We start from the raw sequence: 27,150 nt of genomic DNA on the forward strand, positions 1-27,150 counted from the left end.
TTGAAACAGGAAGGCACTTAAATATTGACAGAGAATTTAGATTTTGTTCATTTTGTCTTAAACGTAATGTGTATGTTGTTGAAAATGAAGTGCATTTTTTTGATTGACTGTCAGCTGTACAACAAACTTAGAAACAAACACTTCAACTTTTGTAATTGGAATGTGAAATATTGTAAACAGTAATGAACGCTTTAATACTATAATGTCAGAAACAACGAAAGACAATATCAAAAAATTAGCAAAATTTATCCATGAAGCAAATAATTTAAGAAAACTTCAAATAACTGAACAAATTTAAACATGTGTAGTGTAATGTTTATAATTTATATTTATGTGCCATGTATTTCAGTTACTCCATTTGTTGAAACGAACGTTTCTTTATACATGTAACCATACCTCTAGTTATGTTTAAATAATATACTTAAATTAATAGTTACCTCTTCAACACTGATATTAATCATATTGACATTTGTACATTATATGTTTAATTAATATAACCTTTATTTCAACTTAGATATTCAATATTACTATTAAACTACTTACTTGTAAATATACTAGCTCTTATGTTTATTATATATATTAATATCTCACTCTTTGTTAAATTGAAAATCTGATTGTATTTTGGGCTGAATGCCTTATATTACGAATAAACACATTGTCATTTTTGTTTTTGTTGTTAAATATCTTTAAAATATACAGAAAGTTAATTAATGTAATGCAAAAAATATGTGATTTAGTGTCGGAGTTATCTTCCCGACCAGTACAGTATGTTTCCAATCAAATTGACTAAATCCATTGAATTATACCAATCGCAACTACTCGGCCCTTTCCGTAAGTCTTCGGATAAGGACCGAGGCATGCAGTTCCGAATGTGAATTATACGACCTAGTCTGGAGTTCCTTCCCCTTTCGCTACGCAAAGCTAATACTTGTTAGATGCCGGGAACCAGAATAGGTCTCAACCCGGTACGGAATTACTACCAGAAAGTAGTTCCTTAAAATTTTGAAGTGGCCCAATTTAAGTCATCTCTAGTTAGATTGGTCATAATTAAAGTGTATAAATTTATTGCATGTGTGTAGTTTTTGTGTGTTATATGATGACTTTAAAAGTTTTTTTTGTGTGTATTCTCCAAGAACTCATTTGTTGGTGGAAGGATTAAAGATGTACTACCCCAAACTCTAGACTGGTCCCCTGCGCACTTCTAAAAAGTTGGATGGGAACCAAAATAGGGCAGGGAACCAGATTACCCCAAACTCCAATCGCAACTACTCGGTCCTTTCCGTCAGTCTTCGGATAAGGACCTCGAACACAATAGTATGAATACACTCTGCCAGCCCGCATAGCTCAATCGGTTAGAGCGCGAGACTTGTAATCTCGACATTGTGGGTTCGATTCCCGGGCTGGCCAACTAAAATTACTAATCAGTCTTTCGGATGAGACTTTAAATCGAGGTCCCGTGTATGGGTGCTTAAACACTTGGCACGCTAAAGAACCAGGAGAAGCTTCTGGAATTGGGGCATCTTTCTGTATCTGTAATTGCACTATTCAAAAAAATAAAATGACTAATACTCTTCTGGAGGACTCGCCCATATGGGCAACCGGTGGCGAGTATAAATAAACGCAAATACACACACACAATGAATACACAGAACGGACGCGGTATTTCGGTCTAACCTACGCTAAGAAACTAAACATGTAAACAAATAGTAATTTTATGCTGGGAGTTGTTTACAAGTTTATTTCCAATACATGTTGTAAAAGTCCACCTAAAATAAGTGAATGCATAGGTACAAATGCAAACAATACATTATACGGCACAGACATTAGATGTCAAATATATACATTTGTTTTACATTATCTCTGTTTCTGTTTACATCTGGAACCACGTGGTAGACCTACTTTTAATCCGTATTGTTTCCGAAGTTAATATTATAGATAATAGCCGAGGCAGTTCCGAATCAATCTCCACACAGTGATCTCCCCTTAATTCTTCCGAATGCCCAAACTCCACAGTTATTACCTCCCTTGGCAGAATTGTCAAACTCCTCACAGTGATTACCTCTCTTTACAGATTATACTGATAAGGGGAGATCACTGCGTAGAAGATTGCAGAATTGTCTACGCTGAAGAATTAAGGGGAGATCACTGTGTGGAGATTGGTACTACCCACCAGCAGTCAGGAGTTTTTTAAAGTGGTGAATTAAAACAGTGTTACAACAGAATGAAGATTTCTGAAAAAAGTAGATGGCTAACCTATTATATTTTGGGTCTCATATTGGACTTAGATAGTGTTAATGTTTAAGACAGTATATAATTCATCAAGAACAGTGGAATCCAGAATTAAGCCCCAAATATGACTGAAAAGAACAAATAAACAAAAAATTACGGGGCCCCCTTGAATAAGGGCCCTTGGTTTTCCGATTTCATTTAAAATTTTTAATATGGTTTCACAAAAAAAGAAACATTTTCTTGGCAAATAAATCCAAAAAACAAAAGGGGAAATAGAAACAATTAAATTAAAGGGTCGTTAAATTACTCATCTTTGTGAAAGTGAAAAGCGCAAGAATTTTTCACATTTTAAAAGGCATTTGAAAGGGGTTTACTTTCCTTTTGTTAAAAACAAGTTTAACCATTTCACTTTTTCGTCAAAACTCAATATCGCGTTATTTAAATTCACTGTAAATTGCACGTCCGCTATTTTTCGTTTTCACAAATAATTTATAAAAAAACAAATATCCCTCATTTCAAAACCCCGGTTTGTTTTTAAAATTTTTTGGGGAAATAGTGAAATTTCAGGGAACTTTTAAAAATTTCTAAATAAAAAAATAATAAAAAATAACCCCCCTATATTTTGGGAATATTCATTAAAAATATTTGAATTTCAAGTTCCTTTTGCCCTTCCAAAAGCTTTCCCACCTTTTCTTTACCCAATTTAAGACCCAAAAAACGGGTTTCCAATTTTAAGGTCCACGAAAACTGATTTTAGTAATTTGGGAAAAACGGGGAACAACCCACAATTAAAAAGGGGAAGATTCAGTCTTTGGGGGCCCTTCTAGCCGATGGCTATGGCGGAACCCCTACAAACCCTTCTATTTCAGTCGGCCATTTCCCAGCCACAAATGATAATTTGTTTTCCCTGCCTAAAAAACCACCAAATTAATTCCCTTTTAAAAATAACTCAAAGAAGGACCTTTTTTAAAAATTTTTGAATTTTTTTACTTTTTTTAAAAAAACGAAAATTTTTTACCTTTGTATAAATTTATTTCTTTCATAATGCCCTATTTTAAAATATTGGTTTTTTTAAAAACAAATTTTTTAACAAGTAATTTTAAACCAGGTGCTTTTTTTAAAATGAAAATAATCTTTAAAAATCGGTAAGGAATATTGGTTTTTTGTTTGATTCCTGTTAAATTCAAATATTAATTGGAAAACATTTGTGTGTTTATTTATTTTTAATGTTGTTTTAATTTTATTTGAAAATCTTTTACACTAAGTTCGCTTATAACACATAACGGTCTGATAGATATGGAAAGCGATGTGCCACGAATTCCGCCAAAAATTAAATATGCAAACATTGCGAAAGTTGAAAGTGGATACCATTTTTGGGAAGTTATGTAACACTTGTATGATAATAGGGATAAATTATAAAATTATTCTTTAAATTTGTGCATTAATCGAGCTATTGTATTTTTGTAATGAGATTACAATAATAATGTAAAAACAATGATAATATTTCATAGTTTGTAATTTGTTTGTTAATAACTTATTTGTTTGATTATAGTTTGTAATTTGTTTGTTAATAACTTATTTGTTTGATTACTCATTTCTGACTGTGTGATAATCATTCATAGATACAGGTAAACTATTGCCATTTAAGATCGTTTTGATATAATATGTCTTTTAAGAGATACAAGTAATATTAGTGTAATAATTTTGTTCATTTATTTTTTTATTATATTATTTTATTATAATTATTAAGCCATAAATATTTTCTCTGTATATTTCATAGAAATCAAATGAAAATATATCAGTATGGTATACATATATATAATTATATATAATTATATATATATATTATATATGTGGTACGTAACCTATAAAAATGGTACGTAATTCCTGGTACGTTACTTCCAGTAAACTTTGAGACTTTTATCATTTACATTGGATAATTTAGCATTGTTGCTCACATGTTGGTGTCTCTATTGTAAAAACATCTACCCATCACGCCATGCACTCTCTGGGAACAGTTGAGAGTTATAAAGGTTTCAAACACATACATGTGAGTACAAAATGTAATTAAGACAAACACTATGTTGGGACCGTCTTGCACAATATATCATCTGAGCAAGTGCTGTGAGTTTAACAGAATTCCCACAATTCATATACCACATTGACCTTATAGAGTGTCAGGTGAATGGATGGTAAAACTCGGCAGTCTTTTCATTCCGCATAGCGTTGATTTTTTTAATCCAGGAGACTGGCCTTGCAATATTTCCCCGCAACAATCTTGACATCGAATCTAATGGTCATCTATCTCTCACAACTGATTAAGAAATCCTGTAGGTTAAGTATATAGACGTTCATGCCTCATGGAGAGAGAAATTGGTAAATACTGGTTAGTTAGCCATTGAAGCCCATAAGGCTTTTGATTAGGTCGATCAAAATGAATGACCAAAAAAACCAAGCTTGTCTTGATATAGCCTGACACACAAAGCAGGATAATAGGCGTAGATTTTGTCATCTGATTGTCTCTCTGAGCTTTCAACAGGACTAAATTCTTCTGCCTTCTACTTGGTTTTGTACAATCCAATAATCAATTTCTGATTATGACTGGGGGGTTATATTTAGGTTTCATTGTAAATTTTCTGATTATGAATGGGGGATTGTATTCAGGTTTCATTGTAAAATTTCTGATTATGACTGGGGGATTATATTCAGGTTTCATTGTAAAATTTCTGATTATCTGATTATGACTGGGGGATTATATTCAGGTTTCATTGTAAAATTTCTGATTATGACTGGGGGATTATATTCAGGTTTCATTGTAAATTTTCTGATTATGACTGGGGGATTATTTAATTATATTCAGGTTTCATTGTAAATTTTCTGATTATGACTCGGGGATTATATTCAGGTTTCATTGTAAATTTTCTGATTATGACTGGGGGATTATATTCAGGTTTCATTGTAAAATTTCTGAATATGACTGGGGGATTATATTCAGGTTTCCTTGTAAATTTTCTGATTATGACTGGGGGATTATATTCAGGTTTCCTTGTAAATTTTCTGATTATGACTGGCGGATTATATTCAGGTTTCATAGTAAAATTTCTGATTATGACTTGGGGATATATATTCTTTGTAAGAGTAATTAGATATAATATAAATGTCAACCTTATTTATAGCTTAGATTAGATGCAGCGGAGTTAAAGAAGTTACTGGAGTCAGCCGAAAGACAAAAAGTGAAAGATATTCTAACTGTAGAACTTCGGAAGCTAGAGACAGAGATTTCTCTCAAACAAGATGCAGTAAAATCAAATTCTGATCCTGAGACTACAGGGCAGTCTTTGAAATCATCTACCACTCAAACACGAGTACCTACAGTCGATGTAAAAAATTATGGTATGACTGTTATAATTACCTTAAAGATGTATTGGAACTATCTCATCTCTGAGTATTATTATCACAAAAATTTATTGAAATCAATAACTTTCTTACTAAATATCTCTAATTTGAATAAAGCAGAGTACAAACTCTGTGTGGGAAGCTGCATTTCCTATTAACAGGTCAAGAAAGGTTGACCCTCTCTTATTACAAAACTGCCAGAGAGTTCTTTATTTTTAAGTTTTATATTTAAAACTGATATTTTGTTGAATCATCCAGCCTGTTTTCTTTGACATAATTACATAATTGGTAACTGCCAGCTAGCTGAAACTTATATGGGACGCGCCATGACAAAACCAACATAGTGCGTTTGCGGCCAGCATGGATCCAGACCAGTCTGTGCATCCGGCAAGTCTGATCAGGATCCATGCTGTTCGCTTACCAACCCTATTACAATTAGAAAAACTGATAGGGAATAACATGGATCCTGATCAGACAGCATGGATGCTCAGGCTGGTCTTGATCCATGCTGGTCGCTCACTACATGTATGTTGGTTTTGTCATGGCGCTGCTTATATTTGAAATGTTCATTTGTCACTGAATTATCCCACTTTATTTTCTTGTTTAATTTGTGCTGCTATGCTTTATCGACATTGTTGTTTTACTATAAAGATTGAGAAAAGTTGAGGGTGTCACTGTTGTTTATCAGGAAGTGCTTGTATATGTTAGGGGCCAAAGGGGTGTGGTCAGTAGGAAAATGCCTTGGCATTAAAGATATAAAGTGCCCAAAAAAATCTTTATTATACTATTTTGAATATATGTATAACAATATTTAGCAGTCATATATATTTCAACATATAAGGCATTGTTCAATTGATATGGGTCTTTATAAAAAAATAATTTAATATTTATTATATTTTGTTTTTTTTAGCTTGGGACCAATCAGAGAAGTTTATGAAGATATATGCCACAGTACCAGGAGTTGAATCTGTGCCAAAGGAACAGGTTACATGTAATTTCAGTAGCAGGTATTCTTTTATATTTATCCTGAAACACATATGAATTTCTAAAGCATAATGAGCCTTTAAATACAATGCCACAAGTACAATAGAGGTAGGCTAGCTGGCACATAAAATGCCTAGACTATATAATTTGTTGTAAGCTATACTATAATTTGATATTGTAATTCTGTATTCCCTTGAACTACCAATGCCTTGTTGGAGTTTGAACGTGGGGAAAGTCTGTTTCACAAATTTTGCTGAGTTAGGGTTTATCGTTTTGGTATGTTTGTAAATATCATATTATAAGTTAACTATAATACACTACACTTCAGATCATTCAGTCTTCGATGTAACAGTGTGAATCAGAAAAACTACACATGTGAGGTGACCACATTGATGGAAGAAATACTACCCAATGACAGTTATATCAAGGTAAATATACTTAAGTATCTGAGCAGCAGAAGTGTTGTTTTTTAGTGTTTACTTATATTATGTCCCTTTTACAACAACATCAGAGTAGACATTTTTAGTGAACAATTTATTAATGCAGATTTTATGAACATGATGATATGAAAATGAAATATCTTGTTGTAAGTTTTCCACGAAAAGTAGCTAAATACCTTGTTAATGCTTATCTTAAAAGAAAGAAACCCTTGTTAAATCGTTGAAATATTTATCCTGTAATATTGATGATGTGTACAGTATAATAATTTCATGTGATATATTTATAATGTATATATGTTTCAGGTGACTTATTGGTCCATTGGGCCGGGTGTTATGTTAAATTATTTAATTTTGTTATTTGTAAACTGTCATACACATGTCACTATAATAAAATATTTACTTACTTACTTATATTCCATTTAATATTCCAAAATGTCTATGAAATATAGCATGATAATATGCTGTACCTTCACGGTGTCACTAGTTTTTTCATTTTTCTTTTTTCAAAAATGTTCACTACCTTGCAATTTTATGTTGTGAGTGTAGTAATCAGTGTAATGTTCAGTTAATCTGTGTGTCAGTTAATGTGTGTAATGTTCAGATACTGTTGGTGTCAATTAATCGGTATAATGTTTATCTGTATGTCAGTTAATCAGTGTAATGTTCAATTATTCAGTGTGATGTTTAGTTACTCTGTGTAATGTTTATATGTTTGCCAGTTAATCAGTGTAAAGTTCAATTATTCAGTGTAATGTTTAGTTACTCTGTGTAATGTTTATATGTTTGCCAGTTAATCAGTGTAAAGTTCAATTATTCAGTGTAATGTTTAGTTACTCTGTGTAATGTTTATATGTTTGCCAGTTAATCAGTGTAAAGTTCAATTATTCAGTGTAATGTTTAGTTACTCTGTGTAATGTTTATATGTTTGCCAGTTAATCAGTGTAAAGTTCAATTATTCAGTGTAATGTTTAGTTAATCTGTGTAATGTTTATATGTTTGCCAGTTAATCAGTGTAATGTTCAATTATTCAGTGTAATGTTTAGTTAATCTGTGTAATGTTCATATGTTTGCCAGTTAATCAGTGTAATGTTCAGTGAATGGGTGTGTCAGTTAATCAAAGTGTAACTTTCAGTGTACCGATGTGTAAGTTAATCAGTGTTATGTTCAGTTACATTTAATTTGTGTGTCAATTATTCAGTGTAATGTTCAGCTAATCTGTGTGTCAATTAACTAATTTAATGTTCACTTATTAGCATAATGTTCAGTTAATTGGTTTCAGTTAGAATAATGAATTAGCATAATGTATGCAATGAATTAGCATAATGATCAGCTATTGATTAATTTGATGTTTAGTTAATTAGTGAATAATTTAGTCGTGTAATGTGGTGAGAATTGGTTTAATGTTCAGATAATTTATGTTCAATTATTAGTGTAATGTTCAAATTATTAGTGTTCAATTAAAGTCCCTTATGTTTTTGTTTGTATTTTTAATGTATGTATATAAGAAAAATATTATTTAAATTTGCAAATAAAAAATTTTCAAAATCCAAAAAATTGTAAAAGTTTTTGTCAAATATTTTTGGTTATATTTAAAAAAAAGTTAATGCATTTATTTTTTATTGGAAAAATTTGATTGGAATTAAAGAAAAAAATTCATTACCCCTTTTATTAGAAAAAAAGGGAATTTCTTTAAAATTGATTTAATTAAAAAGGAAAAATTAATTTACATAATTTTTTTAAAAAAAAATGAAAAAAATGTTTCAATTTTTAATTGTGTTATGTTAGTTAAAAGCTAATGTTCATTTTAAAAAGGTGTTGTGAGTGAAGAAGCGTTTTTTGTTCTTTTAATTGGGGTTTAAAATTTATATTAAATTTTTGAAAAAGTTTTTTGAAAAAAACGAATTTAAAAAATGGTTGTTAGGAAAAATGAAAGAACTAAGTGCATTAAATTTGGTTTTGTGAAATTATGGTTAATGTCATTTAAGGTTAATTTAAGGAAGAAAGGAATTTTTAAAAATTTTTTGTAAATGTTTTAATGAAGAAGGTAATTTTCTGAAATTTTGGTAAGTGAAAAAGCTAATGTTCATTTTTGGGTGTAATTTAAATAAGGCGTTAATGTTTCATTAAAAATTGGTTAATTATTAAGAAAGGGGAGTTTTTCAGTTTTAGGTTCTTTTAAAAAAATTAAAGTTAGGATTGAAATTTTTAAAGGGATTTTAAAACAATCTGTCCTTAAATGTTGAAGAAGAAAAATTTTAAAAAAAATGGCCTATGTAACCCAACAGAGAAAAGAGAAAGAATTAAAACCATAAAAACCTAAGGTACATAGAAATGCAAAAATTAAAAACTTCTTAAAAATTTGATTTTGTAATTTCCCCCTCCATGAACGGGAGGGGGACTATAGTTTTCTTTTTTCCCAAAACTTTAACTCAGAGTTATGGCCCTTATTAGTTTGCAGTATCCATATAGAAAAATATTTTGTTTCCTCGCTACTTCTCTGTTACTACTGGCTGGAATTCATATATGCATATAGTCGCCTTGTTCCAGTCAGATACTTATAACTCAGATTTATGGCCCTTGATTAGTAATGTAGTATGCATACATCTCATTGGCATTTCCAGATTTTACTATTTAACACAAAGTTATGGCCCTGTTATTGCCCTGAATATTTATCAAGTTCAAAGAATATTACTGTTTATGCCATGATAATTGATTAATATATAATAAAGCCTTATGTCTTCAGTTGTTGTGTTAATAATAACCAGTACTCGGCGGGGGATATAAATTCAACGAATTTGCTTGTTGTTACCGTTTTTCGAAGGTTAAATCTCATAAAGCACAGTATCAGAGCTTTCTGTCAAATTATTAGTGGTCATTTTGTCTGCATGACGAAATAATTTAACTGTTCTCCACAAATCTACATTTTTAGCTCAACTATACTAGGTAGAGTTATTGTAATCAACCTGGCGTCGCTGTCACACTTTGGATAAGTTTTTGCTTGCAAGTTGCTATCTCCAAATCTACTGACGGAAATGGGTTGAAAATTCACACATATATTTGAAAGTACACTAGGAGGTTACTGTCCAAGGATCATAACTCTAGTATGGACTTTGACAGAATTATTGCCCTTTTTGAAAATTCTAAATTTTCCAGTCTCAGTCTGACAATAGTCAAGAAGGCAGTCCTACTGATAGCTCTTGTAATGAGATATGTTAAGAGATATGTGTACATTATTCTCTAAAGAGGCTTCAGTCTGTCTCTATGGGAATCTGGGCCACATTGGTTATACTTGTACACAATATACAAGAAAATAAAAGAAATGGGACATTAACCTTTTAATGTGATATTGACCTTCAAAGGATGGGACTTGAGTCTTTAGAGTACATGTACAATAATATAAACATACACAATATCTAAGAGTGAATGGTTGACTGTCTAGTGAAGGTGTGTGCCTCTCTATCCATGATATGAGTTGCATCACGACAAAATTAACATAATGGGTTTGCGACCAGCATGGATCCAGACCAGGCTGCGCAAGCGCGCAGTCTGATCAGGATCCATTCTGTTGGCTATCAGTTTCTGTACATGTTATAGGGTCTGTAAGCGAATGCGCAGGCTGGTCTGGATCCATGCTGGTCGCAAACCCATTATGTTGATTTTGTCATGGCGCGCCTCATATTGGGATCATGGGTTTGAGCCCTACTAGGATTTCAACCATCTTTCCTCTAATAACACTAACTAATGGTTGGTGCCAGGAAGTGGACTAGAGAGTGATTTATATAAAATACAAGCTTACTTCACAATCAAGCTTAAATGTATAATATTTAAACTAAACTACTTCCTATTCTAGTTTCTTATTCTATGTTTAAATGCAATGGAGATATTTGCTTTAAACATATTTATTTAAGCTCTATTGCGAAACAAATTCTTGCAACTTATATTAATCACTTTCGAGTCTGATTCCTAGTAACAACCAGTACTAGTGTCATATGAAGAAACATGGTTGTGACTCGATTAGGGCTCGAACCCATGACCCGTAGGCATTATTTAAAACAGAGGGTGATTTCTTTATATTTATATAGGTCAATAGACAAGGACGCCGACCCAAATGATAGTATGATGTCGTTGATGAAACAGATGTACGAAGACGGGGACGATGAAATGAAGAGAACTATTGCTAAGGCTTGGACCGAATCGAGAGAGAAGAAGCCTGATATGGCTTTATGAAAACGTGTATAAACGTGAAAACGTGTATAAACGTGAAAACGTGTATAAATGTGTATAAACGTGAAAATGTGTAAAAACTGTATATAGTATAATTGGAATACAAACTCCTGAGGTGTCCAACAAAAACTGGTTATTTTGTATATCAATACAATGAAATTATATGCACTTACCATATACAAAAAATAACTGACATTACATCTTAGTTTATCACTAACTGATTGTTTGTATAAAACTATACAAGAAGATTGATTGTATATACAAATGTTCATACAAATTTGAGCAATCAGTTTTTTTTTTATTTCGGCCCCGTGTTCACAGAGATTTCAGGATCAAGATCAGGATCACATATAAAAACTCTAATATTCTTCATTGTTTATTTTCAGATTAAATATCTTATATTATTTGATTAAATTGGAATTGCAATAGCAAAGTTTATAAAATTTTAGAATAAATTTATTGTTATTTTTGCAAGATGCTGGCATTTTAAAGTTGATCCAAATATTGATCCTGATCCTAAAATTGATCCTTATTTTGATTTGAATATTTTTGTATTTGTTTTGTTATTTGTTGATTTTATCCCAAAATATTTTGGTTTCTTTGGAAATCAGCATTTTTTTTACATTTTGAATATTTAGCATTTAATTCTAGCAAATCACGATTAATTTTAGCAATGATAAACAATGAAAATAAAATCAGGATCACTTGATCCTGATCATGATTTTGTCTTAGTGAACACGGCGCAAGTTTATTGAATTGATAACTTAAAATACCTTGGATTTTACTGCAACTTTTGAACAGTTCCAGAAATATTTTAGATTTTCAAATTTATATAAATATCGTAACTAAAAAAAAAAAATTTCATATTTATATGATATGGAGATAGTTTTTGTGAATCTTACATATTCCTATTTCATGTCATTTTATAATGTACCTTGCATTGATATCTCAAGCATATAGGATTTTGCACATTTTTCCTCAAGGAATTTCTCTTTGTCTTGTAAACAGATGTAATATTATTTTGTTTTCGAACTTTTTTACTTGATTTTGTATACATCAAATTGTTTTTTGCAATGAAGGGTGAACAAATTTATAGATTTTAGAATTATTATTTACATTATTCTTTATAGGCTCACATGCAGTGTCTTTTCTAGGATTTGAAAAACATGGGGGATTTTTATCAAAAAGTGTGAATAGATTATATTTGTTGATCTTTTGTAAAATTTTCCCCCAAAAGAAGGGAATTCTCAAAAATATGAGTGAATCCCCCACCCCCTCCTAGAATAGACACTGCACATGGCAAAAAAATGCTCTAGTGAGCTTTTAAGGATTATTTGGCTGTCTGCCTCTCTGATGCTCATTGGCTTATATTTATGGAACTGAACTTGGCAGGAATTTGCCCTACCAAGTTGTTAAAATAATGCCATTCCATGCAGAATTCTTGTTGCCATGGCAACCTGCTGCAAAACAAAAAAAAATATTTTGTCCAAAATCACAAGGCCTGATATTGTGATTATAGCATGCATAATGCTGTACTCTACACAAGTTTTTTATCCCTCGCCAAAAGGCGGCTTGGGATATAGAAATAGTCTCCGTCCGTCCTTCCGTACGACTTTTTTGTCTGCAGCATATCTCAAAAAGTATTTGAGGTATCAACTTGAAACTTCTTAGGTGGATAGATCATATTGAGGAGGAGTGTAGTGCACAAGAATAATAACTCTACCCTGCATAATTTTTCAGTTATTGCCCTTTGTTATTTTTCATACTTTTTGTCTGGAGCATATCTCAAAAAGTGTTTGAGTTATCAACTTAAAACTTCATAGGTGGATAGATCATATTGAGAAGGAGTGCAGTGCACAAGAATGATAACTCTACCCTGCATAATTTTTCAGTTATTGCCCTTTGTTATTTTTCAAACTTAATTTTTGTCTAGAGCATAACTTAAAAAGCTTATGTTATATCAACATGAAACTTCATAGGTGGATAGATCTCACTCAGCAGGTGTGCAATGCACAAGAATGAAAACACTTCCCTTCATAATTTTTGAGTTATTGTCCTTTTTTTTTTCATACTTAATTTTTCACCTGAGTGGAGCATAATTCAGGGTCTTTGAGATGTCAACATGAAACTTCATAGGTGGATAGATCTTATTGAGGAGGAATGAAGTGCACAAGAACGATAACTCTTCCCATTATAATTTTTGAGTTATTGCCCTTTGTTATTTTTCATACTTTTTGTCCGGAGCTTATCTCAAAAAGTGTTTGAGGTATAAACTTGAAACTTCATAGGTGGATTGGTCTCATTGAGGAGGAGTGCAGTGCACAAGAATGATAACTCTACCCTGCATAATTTTTTCGGTTATTGCCCTTTGTTATTTTTCATGCTTAATTTTTGTCCAGAGCATAACTATAAAAGCCTTTGAGATATCAACTTGAAACTTCATAGGTGGAAAGATCCCATTGAGGAGGAATGCAGCACACAAGAATGATAACTTACCCTGCATTATTTTTCAGTTATTGCCCTTTGTTATTTTCAGCCATCAGTATTCACATAGGCTTCAAATCTGTAATCACTTCAGCCATCAGATTTCATTACCAAAAGACCTCTTACAATTGAATTATTCTGCTCTACTACATATTATATTCTTCCAATGTGCAAACACATTCAGCGAGGGATGAACATGTTGACATGGCTCTTGTTTCAAAATTATGGCCCAACAGTCCCTCTAAGGATACATACATTTACTATTTAGAAAAAAAATGTCTTAAAAAAACATAAATCTTATTATTTTATATGTATCGTTGTATAGTGGTTCTCTACATAGTGTGTTCAAATTATGCACCTAGGGTCAAAATTGGCCATTAGGGGGTCACTTAGTTAACATAGACTTGCATAGGGAAAACTTTTTTCTTGTTTGGCTATACCTTGCGTGGTGTTTAGATATTTAGTATGTCACATTGCCTTCCCTCCCCCCCCCCCATTGTGGCCGAGGGGTTTGCCTTTGCGGGTTGATGCATCGGAATGGCAGCCACCGTTTAACCCTGCTGATCCTAAGAGGCAACTGAATAGGCTCGAATTACTGGAGTCTGTCACTCTATGCAACTGTAAACTCCAGCAGGTGAGATGGTTTTGACCCTTGGTGTTGCTTCAAGTTTATAACAATCGGCGCCATATGACTTAAACTGTGTTGGTGGGCCGTACAACCAAACAAGTACATTGGCTCTGCCCTTCGTGTCATCTAATGTGCATATACATTTACATGTACCTTAACATTGAATCAGGAAAAAACATCGAGTTTTTTGTTTGACATCAGATATTTAGTGTGTAACATTGCCTTAGCGATTGGAATAGGTAATGGCACAAAACTACCTTTATAATAGGTCTTAGAAAGTTTAATCAGGTATTCTGATAAGATCTGATATTTCCGGACGTATGCCTCTTGAGTTTGCTTATTTTTTCTGAGCGGCTTTTTTGTCGCAATTTTCCGATTGTTTTTTCCCTTCCTCTGCATGTTTGACAAATCTCACCTCCTCTTTGAAATAGATAAATATTTTACTGGCATTGTTCCTCAATTGTCCAGATTTTACTCTGCGCTCTTTCTGTCAGCCTTTCTGGTTTGTGGGACTGCCGGTCTGATATAAATCCGGTTTCCATTGAATAAATTATGAAATTACTTGGGGCCAAGGTTAGCGTAAATGCTGTATGTCGTCAAAGACAAAGAACACGTGTATAATTTGTTATTTAGATCTATATTTAAACTTAATCGACTTCAAACAGAGTAAAATTATACATAAAGAAAGATACATAAAATTTAAAAACGGTTAACAGCTAACAAGATTGTAAAAATGGAATGTATTCAGTAAAAGTAAGAATATATATTTACAAAAATAGATACATTAACAAATCTGCATGCTTTGATAAACCTTCGGAATGCATGCATTAAATCAATCGCAACTTATCGACTATTTCCGTCAAACTTCGGACAATGACTACTGGTTTCTGTAATGACATTGGTTAAGATGATATTTTCATTACAGAAGTACTGTTCCTTTAAAATCACTGTAATTTTAAAGATATACTATGCTCATCTTTGAGTAAAATACTTGTATCACAGAAATTTATTGAAATACAAGAAATTCTTACTGAATATGTCTAATTTGAATCAAAGAATGAATAAATTAACTATGTAAGGGAAGCTGCATACCTAATTATGGGACATGTAAAGTTGGTCCTTTCTTAAATCAAAAAGAAAGAAAAAACTGCCTTTTTTAATGACACTATACATATTGTAACCACATATAATGAACATAAAATATCTTCATTGTGTTAAGTCAATCATCTTTACTTTAGACTGTGTAGCAATTATCAGTATTTTCTAACATAAAATTTGAGCATTAGTATATCTTTGTGAAAGTATGTAACGACTCTTATGTACAAACTGCAGTTACAACAACAACAACATCTACACAATCGTCTGGACAAGATTGGACATAGCCAAATGATTTTCAAACATACAGAAGAAAAATGGCCACCGCTAACTATGAACCAAAGTACAAACAGTAGGCTTCCGTGTTTGTTTGTTTTTTTGTAAGCAAAATGTGTTAAAACCAAAACTATCCGATTGTGAAAACAGAATATGTAAATTAATTATCGAACGAGTGATCAGAAGGTTGTAAAATTATTGTAACAGCAAAAAAAATCGGAATTATAATTTGTAAAAATGCACAGATGCGTAATTAAAAAGCCATACTGTAATTAGCATCAGTCAAGATTGTCAGAGCTAGGTAGACCATACTTAACAAATGGTGACGGAATGCTATAAAAAAATAACGGTTTTTACATAAGCATTCGAAGAAGTATCAAAATACCATTATCCGTGGAAGTTCAACTAAAAAGTTTATTTTTGTTACCAAAAATAAAATGTTTGAAATTTTTAACAAATTATCTTGAAAAAAAGAGTCATTTTCTAATAGCCGAGATTGTTTTGCCAGTTTACTTGTCGACTATATGGACAGCGCCATGTCATGAACATTACCTACTGGTATTGGTTTTCCCATGATTTAGATTAGAAACAACATCGCTTTCAAAATTATGAAAGCTCGCCGATGATTGGCTGTGTGAAAGGTCACCGGAAATGACTACGTATTTGGTCACGGTCAGATCTAAAAGCGTAGTGTTATTCAAAGCAGATTGAGTTAGGTATAGATTAAAACTAGTCGTATATCAATTTGGTTAAAGAGAATGCGAGTGCAACCGAACCAATCTAGTAGGGTATGAATTAAAATCGTTCTTGATTTGCTTAATTAAAATTAAAGGAATACACATGCACACAAACTGTCAAATATATTGCATTACCGTATTGAATAGACATACAAGTAATGATTATAGATATATGTAATCAGTAAAGATTATAGCATACACGAAGATGAAATATGTACAATATCGTTAACTTTGAACTGTTTTGATGATATGCTATTTCATTTCTTAAGAGGTGGCACATTTTCAACAAAGTGGCCGACAAGATTTCCTGCCGGTCTATAATTAGCAACAACGATGACTTTGCCCCCGGACGTTTTGGCTTTTCCAATACCCATTTCTTTACTGCCTTTCCATACCATCTGCGTGAAATGTCCTATACAAAAAACAACAACAAAAATATTGAAGACACCTCTAGTCACCATAAAACAAGATCAAGCATACATGTATATTTAAGAGTTATACTACATTTCAAACATAATTTATAGTCTGTTTCTAAAATATAACCAATATCATAAGCATTAATCATCATATTTTATTATTTATTATGGGTTATATTATGGCATAAGGATATGATATTCTATATCTAGCCGACCACGTGACATTCCTTGCATTTCAAGCACGAATTGGTCACGTGGGGCATAATTAGCTTTATCACGTGGAATATTGATATTCGTATGTTATAAGTTCCCTCATAAGAAAGCCGTCAGCCTCGTTACTAGGGTTTGAAATCGCAGACACAAGGGGAAAATATTTTTTTAAACATAAGTTTAATGGCATTAGCCATCCGATCACCATTACAAGATAATTTTGAGTTGGACGTGTGTATAATATTTAGCTAATGAAACTTCATAAATGTTGAAGCACATTCAATATCCGGTTTTGATTTTTTTTCAGGCTGAAAAAAAAAATCTCATTAAATCAAACTTATTAAATAGTATCAATTTAGATAAAGGAATATAAAACATGAACTTGAATGGTCACGTGAATATGAAAAGAAAACAAAAATACGAGATAGATACCTGATCCTAAAGTTCTGGGTTCTGAATGAAAGTCATGTTTGCTTATTTCACTGTACCATTGTTCACATGCCTCTCGTCCTGTAACAACAGAAAACATGTTGTTGTTGTTGTTGTTATGTTTATGTTTTATGTTTATAATTGCTTATGTTTGACCAGGTTTGTTTTCCTTTTTGTTCAAGAATACCTAATAAGCACAAAGACTATCACAAAAGGTTTCAAAGGAGGTGTTACTCTGGTTAGGTAATGAATTCTATTTTAAGTTTTTCTTAGAGAATGACCGATACAGTTGTTGTAAATCGGATAGTGTTTTACACACAGGGTTGCTCTGTAGCGGTTACACTGTATACATAAAAAATAAATTACAAAGAAATCATATACAACAAAAGTAATTAATATTTCACCTGTGTAATCAGCGCCTGTTGATGACCACTTACAACAAATGTTCTCTCCTATTCTTTCACCCTTATGTACACAATCACTATGCTTGAAGTCGTTATTAGCAGCTAAATTCTCCGCCCATTTCTGGGCGTAGTCCGATAGGTCTTTGGTATGCTTCAGTTTGGGTGCGCCGTGTTTTGCACTGCAGATATATGATCAACAAGTTATTTCTATCAAACCATGTTACGGTAAGCATCATTAAGCTTATTTATTTCCATAAACGAATGGGTTTACCTCTAACCTGCTAAATTTGTTTCATCGATTTGCCCCGCTATGAATTTGAAACGCTCATTTGAAAATTTTAATCGCTTCAGAATAAAGTTACAAAAATTGAGCTATACCCAATGTATAGAGCCTGGCTCAAACTGCGCAGGTGTGCTTGCAGGCCTGCCTGGCTGTGTACCACTTCCGGTTCCGGCAAGTTAAGGATAAATCCGATGAATTTGCTTTCTAATAATAAGAGGCTCCTACTTAAAACCAAACATGATAAACATTCGTAAAAGAATTCTGTGCAAATTAAAGTCGGAGCTATAAGAAAATCTGCCACTATTGCGCAAATCAAATTTAATTCAATATTTATTGCATTTATCATTGTGTATTCATTCATACATGTATTTATAACCAACAATACATGCAATAATGCAATTAATATGAATTCTAATAATCTCGCTGTATGGTGTAGATCAAATCATCAACAAAAGCACACATTTTAGGTTATGGAAAATTTCATAGAAAAACTAGCATCGACGACCAGACTCCACTGAAAATAATGTTTCGACATAGATTTGATTCCATTTGATGTACATCTATAGACCAATAACTTGTGTGGAAAACTTCAGATCATTTTATCACCCCGTTTTTCCAGATGAATCATTTGAATTGTGAAAAATGACCCTCAAATCGGGCTAAGAATAACACAAAAATGATTTTCAATTCATTTCTTAGTATATTTCTTCATTATCTGTTGCGTATCTCTCTCATTTAAGTACATCAACTGATCTATGTAAAAAATTGAAATTTTGTATTTTTATACTTTTAAACTTCAGTGGAGTTCCTTTAAATTGTATTATATATAAATCTTACCGAAGTTCATTATGAACTTTGACGGCGTCGTCAATAAAGTCTTTGATCTTTTGCGGCTTCTTTTTCTTTGATTTTTCATCATCCGAAGACGATGAAGATGAACTAGAATCCCTTTTTTTGTGTTTACTTTTTGAATCTTTCTTGCTCTGAAATGGAATTATGAACAATATACCGAGAATATTAAAGTTTTTTTTCTTTAAATACAGGAATTATAATCATCGAGTGGTATAAAAATAAATATTTCACGGTTGCCAGTAGCCACAAGTGAAATATGATAATTATGCTATCCCAAGATGAAAATAAATGCTCTATTTATAGAAATTTCCGTTTATTACAAACTTTTTCTTCTTTTGGTCTTAAGATTGAAAGACTGACCAGACCACTGTCGGGAGCATGTTTTGTTCTTAATGCAAGTTAATTGATAAAGCATTTTGACTTGCATTACTCTTTTTTAGTTCTTTCATTTGAGTGTTCGGTGCAGCATGAATGAATATTCAAGAAAATATGCGTACTAGAAATTTAAATGTTGTTGATGTTTTTCCACTTACACAACATTCATGTCCGGACTGTAACTTTGTCATACATAGAAGGATTTTAAAATAACTTGACATAAATGCCACCAAGACCCATTTCCCTACCTGCCAAGGTCAAGGTCACACTTATAGTTTGAAAGTACTCATTCTCACAAGTACACATTCGTGTCCGGACTGTACATTTGTCATGCATTGAAGGATTTTAAAATAATTTGGCACAAAATGTCTGCCACATCAAGATGCAAGACACATGTCCCTACCTTTAAGGTCAAGATGGTATGTTTGCTATATATAGCACTTCATGTAACAGAACAATTTTAAGTAATTTTTTACTTTTATTCTCTTTTTTTGGAAAGTCGCCATTTCATCTACAATGTGTTGGTGCAATATGAAACACGACATCAACAACAACAACCGTGAAACGTAAAATCAAGTACAACCTTATTCCTATAATATTTTATCAAATGGTATAGAGAATTTGGAAACTGTTTTGTAAAATAGCAAATATTTTTTTAAAAAATACACGCACAAATAAAACAACTGCAAGAAAAAAAGGAGAAAAATAAGGAGAACATAATGCGGCGGTCAAACTATACCTTTGAGTCATCGATACTAAGTTTTCCAAAGTCATCCGTTCCCTGAATAAAGAATATATTTTGATAGTGTAAGCTAATGGTACATGCATGACAAAGTATGAAAGCTAAAGGTGGGTAGTATACAACTACATGTATATCTATGTATATATCATGCTACAACTTACGCACCATTCAACTGTAACATTTGCCCCCACCCCCACCCCACCGCATTCCCACGTAAGAAAAGCCTCGGTACTGCGGCCAGAACGTATCCCAGAACCACCGTATTGACCTGGTAGAGCAGAATAAAAATTAAACTCCGGTCATTTTCCATCCTTTACCCCCACGCTTCCTCTGGGGTAAGGCATTAGTTACAATTGAAAATGTGCAGTACCTTTATTCGTATGATATATTGATAATTCTATATTATTATATACGTGCACATGAATATTCATAAAGATAAGAAGGTTTTTTTTTGTCTTTTTTTTAAGATACAGAGTTATCAGAATCATTATTTTCACACATTACTTGTCCTAAAAGAGTTTAGGAGAAATAAATTATTAGACAGTGCACAAACCTATATCTGTATGTAAATAAGTCTCTGGAAAGTGTGGGAAAAACATACATAATTAGAATTACAATATTCATATCAGCCAAAATTACGTATTTACTCCGGATCCCACTTATGGATAACACAGGCATTAGGCACATTTGTCTTGCCAATAATGGTCAAATTTTCATAGAATCTTAATCTTTATATATAGTAAACGGGTGCTTGATAGTAATTTTGTTCATGATTATCAAGGGGATATTATTTTATTATAATGTATTCATTATTGGTAAGACAAATGTGCCGAACGTCTGTGATGGAGAATTAAGCCCTAGTTAATTAAGCCCGGCCATGTACGTGAGGACACGGCATTAAAATCGTCGTGACTTTCTCCGCAAGGCGGTTTAAAATTTAAAAAGGTAAAATTAAGGCACTGTTGTTCGCTCTTTTAGCGCGAAAACAACAAGACAGTATCACACAACTTATTTCCTCCGGTATTCACCCGAACCCGTCCAGGGATAGTTACGGGGTAACAAATGCCTGGTGCAAATTGAAGTTTTCTTTATTGGCGCTGAATAAATGTAAATAGACAAACTTGAGAAAGCAATTGCTGTTTAAACGCTGCCACATAATTTTGACATTATTATATAAATGTCATGTAACCGTGTGTTTACTAATATGTCAAGATCTGCCTACGACTAAAGTTTGAAAGGATTTTGACTGATCAAATAAATTTTCGGACATTGTCAGTTCATACCTAACGAAAATTCAGGAAATATAAAGGGACGTAACCCTAGCAAAATGTTACCAAGAGTTACATGACTTCATATTTGCAGTGACGTCATATTTAAGTGTTTATATTAAAAGAAGGACCACCATGCACGTGCTACATATATTATACATCGAGCTAGTACCGATATATAAGTACATGGGAAGTTATATACATTATGTACAGATTCGTACCTTGCCAAATGGATCGGAGGAGGAACTTCCGGATGTGGTTGTCTCCCTTGTCGTGGTCACTTTGGAGCCGTCTGCTTTAATGATGGTTTCCTCAACAATTGTTTTTGTCACCCCGCCTAATTTACAAATAAATTAAATTCAAAACTTTTTGAGTTACATTCAAACGTCTAAAATAATGAATTGCTGCGATAAACCATGGTTTATCCGACCACAACAACAACAACAATATAAGACCATGGTATCATGACCCATACTTGGCCATGGTCATTACAAGATGTTTGTAGATATAGTTAACTTTTACATATATGAAATATTTATAATCGGGTTATCATATCTGTTCTTCCAGGTTACATCTATGGTAATAAAGAAGATATGAATTCTGTTCTTTTGCGGTTTTTTAAGATAAAAAAAAACACTTTTTGAATTATTTTTGTTATTGTTAATGTTGTTGTTGGGGTGTTGGTGCTTTCATTGATGTTGTGTTGCTATTTAAAAACTTTCATTAATTAGACAATGTGTATTCCATATCTGTTTTATATATAATAGGGTGCCCGTTTGACACGGCCCTTCAAATTTCCAAAAGGCCTGATTTAACCTCTAGGATTTTTAACTGAAGGGTCAAATTTTTTTCAAATCGCGGGGATTTGGCTTTGTAATTGGCAATATTTAGTCGATACTAGTGAAAATGGCATTCAGGATTCCGCTACTACCGAAACCCTGTTTAAGTTATATATATATGACAAGACCGGCTAGTCTCTCCCCGTACCTTCTGTAATTGTTCTTGTTTTTGTGGTTTTTGTTTCTCTACCGCCTCCTGTGGCCCCACCCATATCTCCAAAACCACGCCTTCCTTCCTCAAACCGACTTGAAAATGGGCTCGAGCCACTAGAATCTAAAAATATGAAGATATTGCTTTAGATATTGCTTACGATAGAAAGTATGTATATTAGAAAAGTATGCTTTAAATATTCTAAAATTGATATTTACCCTTTCTCGGTATCTTATAATGATTTTACTATCGCTTATTATATCTATATTCAACTAAAGAAAATAACATTCAAAAAGCCTAGTCCTAACCTTTCTGCACCGGAAGTATGATTTTGCCATCTTTTGGCGGGAGGACATTTTCTCCAAATTTGCCCATCATGTTACCAGCCGGTCTGTAGCTGGCTACAACAATTGTTTTACCATCTTTTGCCACGGCTTTGCCCACTCCAAATTCCTTGCTTCCTTTCCATACAACCTGCGTAAAATGACCTGCAAAAAATAATTTAATCCATTTAAAAACCGGCACTTCTCCGTGCGCAGAACGCGCATGCGCAAAATACTTCTTCCGCTACTCTGGAAATAGCGTAAAATTGCACGACTTTATTGAAATTCAGGTTAATATGTGCAGTGTACAATGTGTCGAATTAAACACATCTTAAGAAAGCTTTTCATAATTTAAATTTAAGCGCATATTATTTAAGTTTGATTAATATTTTAATATCTATTGATGTATTGTTACATGTTACAAAAACACACACCTTAATTCATAATATGTAACGAGAGATATTGACCCATGTTATATTGGCAGTTTTGTTATAGTTATTTACATGTACATACAGTTACTATTTTCAAACATTTGTTATTATTATATATATTTTGTACAATAATCTAAGATTTATGGAGATTTTTATTGGCATGTGAGACCATAAAAAATGTTGTACATTGTATTTTAAGGTACTGTTCAAATAAGACATCTTGATTTTTTGTGTTAATGATGTCTTTAATACAATCCCATTGAAACCTGTCTCGCTGTACAGATAATTTATAAATTTATCGCAAATGTCCGTGACGTATCTTTAAAGTTGTAACACTTGTGATTTCATCTAATAACCATCATTGGTCATATCCTGTTATTAAAGTGCTCACAGAACGACTAATATAATCTGAAGACGAGTTTCCCTTAAAGGGACTCAACTGAGGTTTTTGACATGACTGGATTTACAATAATTTTACGAGATATCGAGAATGTGTAGTCAAGACCAATAATTTGTGTGCAAAATTTCAGATCATTCGCCCTCTCTTTTTTTCTTTAAAACAATTTAATTGTGAAAAATGCAACCCCCCAACCGCATCTCCCAAGTTGAAAAGCGTTCACTCAAATCGGACTAAAAATAGCACATACATGTATAATACGTTTTTCCTATTTATTTCTAGGTTTATTTCTTAATAATCTTTTGCATATTGTTCTGTTTTAAATGACCCAGCTGATCTTTGTAAGAAATTCAAATCTTTTGGGCATCATTAGTGAATAGAAAAGATCATTAAGCGTTAAAGCTGCATGCCTCCAGACGAGCCAAAATATTTCAAGAACTTCAAATTTGAGAATAATGTACTATTAGTTTAAGAAAAGTGAAAAAAAATCCAAAACTAAAGTACACACTTAAGTACACACTTACAATTACTATGTACGATTTATGACTGATATTGCAGTATTTATCACCATATTTCTACTGCGTTACTAACGCAGTAAGGTCTATTTTTCATATTTTGAGCTATTTTTTTGGTAATTTACATTGGTTACAAGTGCCGTTTACAATGTAGATAGTATTTTCTTTGTTCAATTTACAATATTTTACTCTTTTAATACATTTTCATTTTTTTTATAAAAATTAGCAGAAATCTGGAGGCGTGCTGCTTTAAGACAGCTGTTACCGGCCGACAGATATAGACAAAAAATCGATGTAGAATAAAGAAAACAAAGACTGTAACATATTGTCCACACTCCACAGACACAAATCTAAAACTGTTATATTTGTGTCAGTTTGCCACTCTACAATGATAAAGATGGCAAATGTATGATTAAAATTAATAATTAACTCTTTATTATTCATCACCAAACGTTACTTGACGGCCCATATAAATCTATATAAAAAGGGGGAGCGGGTGTCCTTCTAGTAAAGGTGTCTGTTTTGGAACCATTGTGGGGCTCATGGGGTCACAGCAGTGTTTTCTTATATGTCACTCCGAGAAAGGTTGTAAAATAAGTTTGCCCAAAGTAAGATTTTTCGCCTTGTTTATCCGTCCTCCTTAAAAAGTTCTTCCTTATTCGATAAAAAAACATGCGTGAAGAATGAACCCCAAAAAAGGTGGAAAATGCGGGCCCTCCGTTGGGGCTATGACAAACATTGGGGTGATTTAAATATTTATGGAAAATTTAAGGGTTTTTCAGAATAAAAATGAGTTTGGATATAGTGGTATTCTAATCAGGCTAGGCACTCAGAAAATGTTGTTTGTATTTAAATTGCCAGTCCAAAGTAGCGACTCGTAGAAAACAATAACCGTATTTTCTTGTGTTTTTTGTTGCCTCAAGTGTTATTAAAAATCGGGCAAAAAATCAAATTTACAAAAGCGTAAGAGTCTATGAATATTTGCAATTACGAACAAGCTGTGTTTAGAACTATGGAAGAAAACGAGGGACAGTAATAAATATCTCAATGCCGTGTTGTACCTGTACTTAGTGAACTTGGTTCACCTCCGAACGTGTGTTGCTTCACCTCACTATACCATTGGTCGGTGGCTTCTTGTCCTAAAACGAACAAAAGTTCAAAATTTAACTTCAGTAAAGAGCTTTTTAGCATACACATATTTTAAACAAAAAAGCATTCATACATTCAGTGTATAATAGAGATTAAATATATGATTCATGTATAGGTACTTTTATTTACTTCATTTACAAACCAGTGATTTTTTCCTGTATTTGCCTTAGCCCAAAATAGACAAATCTTTCCCCAAAAATGCATATATTTTCCCTTAAAATGCCCTACTTAATAGCAGCTGATTTATATCGGCTGGAAGACAGACAGCTGTCCCTATAGATAACCTGTGCTATGTACCACGCATGTTAAATTTAAATGAAATTGAAACTTTTATAAAAATGTGTGGATAAATTCCATTCTCGTTTGTTGGAATTTGACTTTCCCCTTTTCTGATTTATCGCGCTATATTTTCCTCTTCATAAAGCCACAGTTTTTTTTGTAAATTGAAAAAAAACTCACTGCACTGAAACAACAGACACCGGTCAATTGCAGGTATATGTCATCATACAAAATACAATATCATAATACAGACTTGAACTTGTGTATGTGAAAAGATCATAAAAACAGAATGCCGTCCAATATAGTAACCTTAATTTTACATCGATGTCACTGTATAGAACCTGTATACTAATAAATTGTTTGTAAGAAAATGTGAGAGTCCGGGTAACTCTCGGAACGATTTTCCGACGGTCTCGGGTTCGAGTCACAGCCAGGCAACTTGTCATATTTAGCGCCAACTTGGGAATCGGAGATGGTGTTTAGCTTCGAGTCAGTTCATATTCATTATAGAAATTCGAGGACGAATTTCAATATTAAGATGGTGTAGAATTGACTACCTGCAGGAGGGAATTATGTGTAGCCAGATTGGAATCATAGACAATGATATGCTAGCAATATCTTATGTGAAAAGGAAAGCTTAATAAGTTTTCGATTTACTTTATTTCGACACACACAACCTTTACGGCAGTTTAGAAAACGAAAGGCATATGCTTACAGGAAATTACTACATGAACGAATTGAATAAAATGTAAACTCAATAATTCTGTAGATCTAGATCTTAAAGATAAATCTTAATTTATCAGAAAAAAATACATCGTTTACAATAACATTTGTGACTTTATATTTACTTCTCTTTCCTCTCAACACCCATTCACATCCGATCGTTCACGAAAGCAACATTTTTATAGCCTTAAAACACATTTTAGTAAGGTTCTGGTATTTAGTATGTAGCATTCATAAAAAAGATTGATTTACCTTTTCTGGGACGAATATTGAAGTTTAAGCTAGTTTTCTTCATAATTTTACAAATTTATTTTCCAATTATTTTGTTTCACAACAGGTTATATACACATGTATGTTCTTCCCAAAAAATAATAACAGGAAGCATTACACTTAAACAACAGTAGTATATAGGGTAATAAGAAAGGAGGACATAAATTCAGTGGTTTATGGTGAAATATGTTTTGCGTGACACACATTTCGCGTCGTGTATGAAACATCAGTTTTTACGTACATTTGAATCATTTAACTAAGTAGGAATGTATTTTTTTTTATTAATTTCGGTAGATATAATTGAAGTGTGACGATTTATGAAGTATGACAATGTGTTCTAAAAATAAACTGGTTGTGGTGAAATTTAATTATACTTTACTTTATTTTGAATTTTCTCCCTTTACAGCGTATTACAGCTTCTATATACATGTATGTAGCTGATTCACGGACAGTGTCTGACTCATTTGTGACGCTTTGTTTACATGTTATATTCAGTGCTTTTACATGTAAAATGCTTTTACATATAGTTTGTACTGTTTTCGACATGTTAGGCATTTACTTTCAATTGTGTTTTTACATGAATAATGTAAAACGTTGTAAC

The 27,150-nt window shown here is 32.5% G+C and overlaps 2 protein-coding genes across 8 annotated transcripts in view; one reads left to right on the plus strand and one right to left on the minus strand.

Moving 5' to 3' along the window:
• Window positions 1-935: 935 nt before the first annotated feature.
• LOC132718768 (calcyclin-binding protein-like) lies at window positions 936-12,366 on the plus strand. The gene is made up of 5 exons (XM_060702492.1): window positions 936-986; window positions 5,406-5,622; window positions 6,536-6,632; window positions 6,938-7,051; window positions 11,132-12,366. The coding sequence occupies exons 1-5, from the start codon at window positions 936-938 to the stop codon at window positions 11,274-11,276; spliced, it is 624 nt and encodes a 207-aa protein (XP_060558475.1). The 3' UTR covers window positions 11,277-12,366.
• Window positions 12,367-15,003: 2,637 nt separating this feature from the next.
• Window positions 15,004-27,150, minus strand: part of LOC132718772 (uncharacterized) — a 34,408-nt gene continuing 22,261 nt past the window's right edge. For 6 of the 7 annotated variants that reach the window (XM_060702495.1, XM_060702500.1, XM_060702501.1 and 3 more), the window contains 9 exons: window positions 25,190-25,267; window positions 22,771-22,950; window positions 22,460-22,585; window positions 21,694-21,809; window positions 20,202-20,243; window positions 19,073-19,218; window positions 17,953-18,131; window positions 17,552-17,629; window positions 15,004-16,905 (listed from right to left, as the gene is read on the minus strand). In XM_060702495.1, coding sequence (XP_060558478.1) covers window positions 16,751-16,905; window positions 17,552-17,629; window positions 17,953-18,131; window positions 19,073-19,218; window positions 20,202-20,243; window positions 21,694-21,809; window positions 22,460-22,585; window positions 22,771-22,950; window positions 25,190-25,267 — 1,100 coding nt within the window. In that variant the 3' untranslated portion in view covers window positions 15,004-16,750. The remainder of the gene's footprint in view (window positions 16,906-17,551; window positions 17,630-17,952; window positions 18,132-19,072; window positions 19,219-20,201; window positions 20,244-21,693; window positions 21,810-22,459; window positions 22,586-22,770; window positions 22,951-25,189; window positions 25,268-27,150) is intronic. The other variant, XM_060702496.1, reaches the window with a different exon arrangement.

This window comes from Ruditapes philippinarum, unplaced genomic scaffold, assembly GCF_026571515.1.
Source record: "Ruditapes philippinarum isolate M1 unplaced genomic scaffold, ASM2657151v2 ctg4186_1_1_1_1, whole genome shotgun sequence".
In the NCBI taxonomy this organism is placed as follows: Eukaryota; Metazoa; Mollusca; class Bivalvia; order Venerida; family Veneridae; genus Ruditapes; species Ruditapes philippinarum.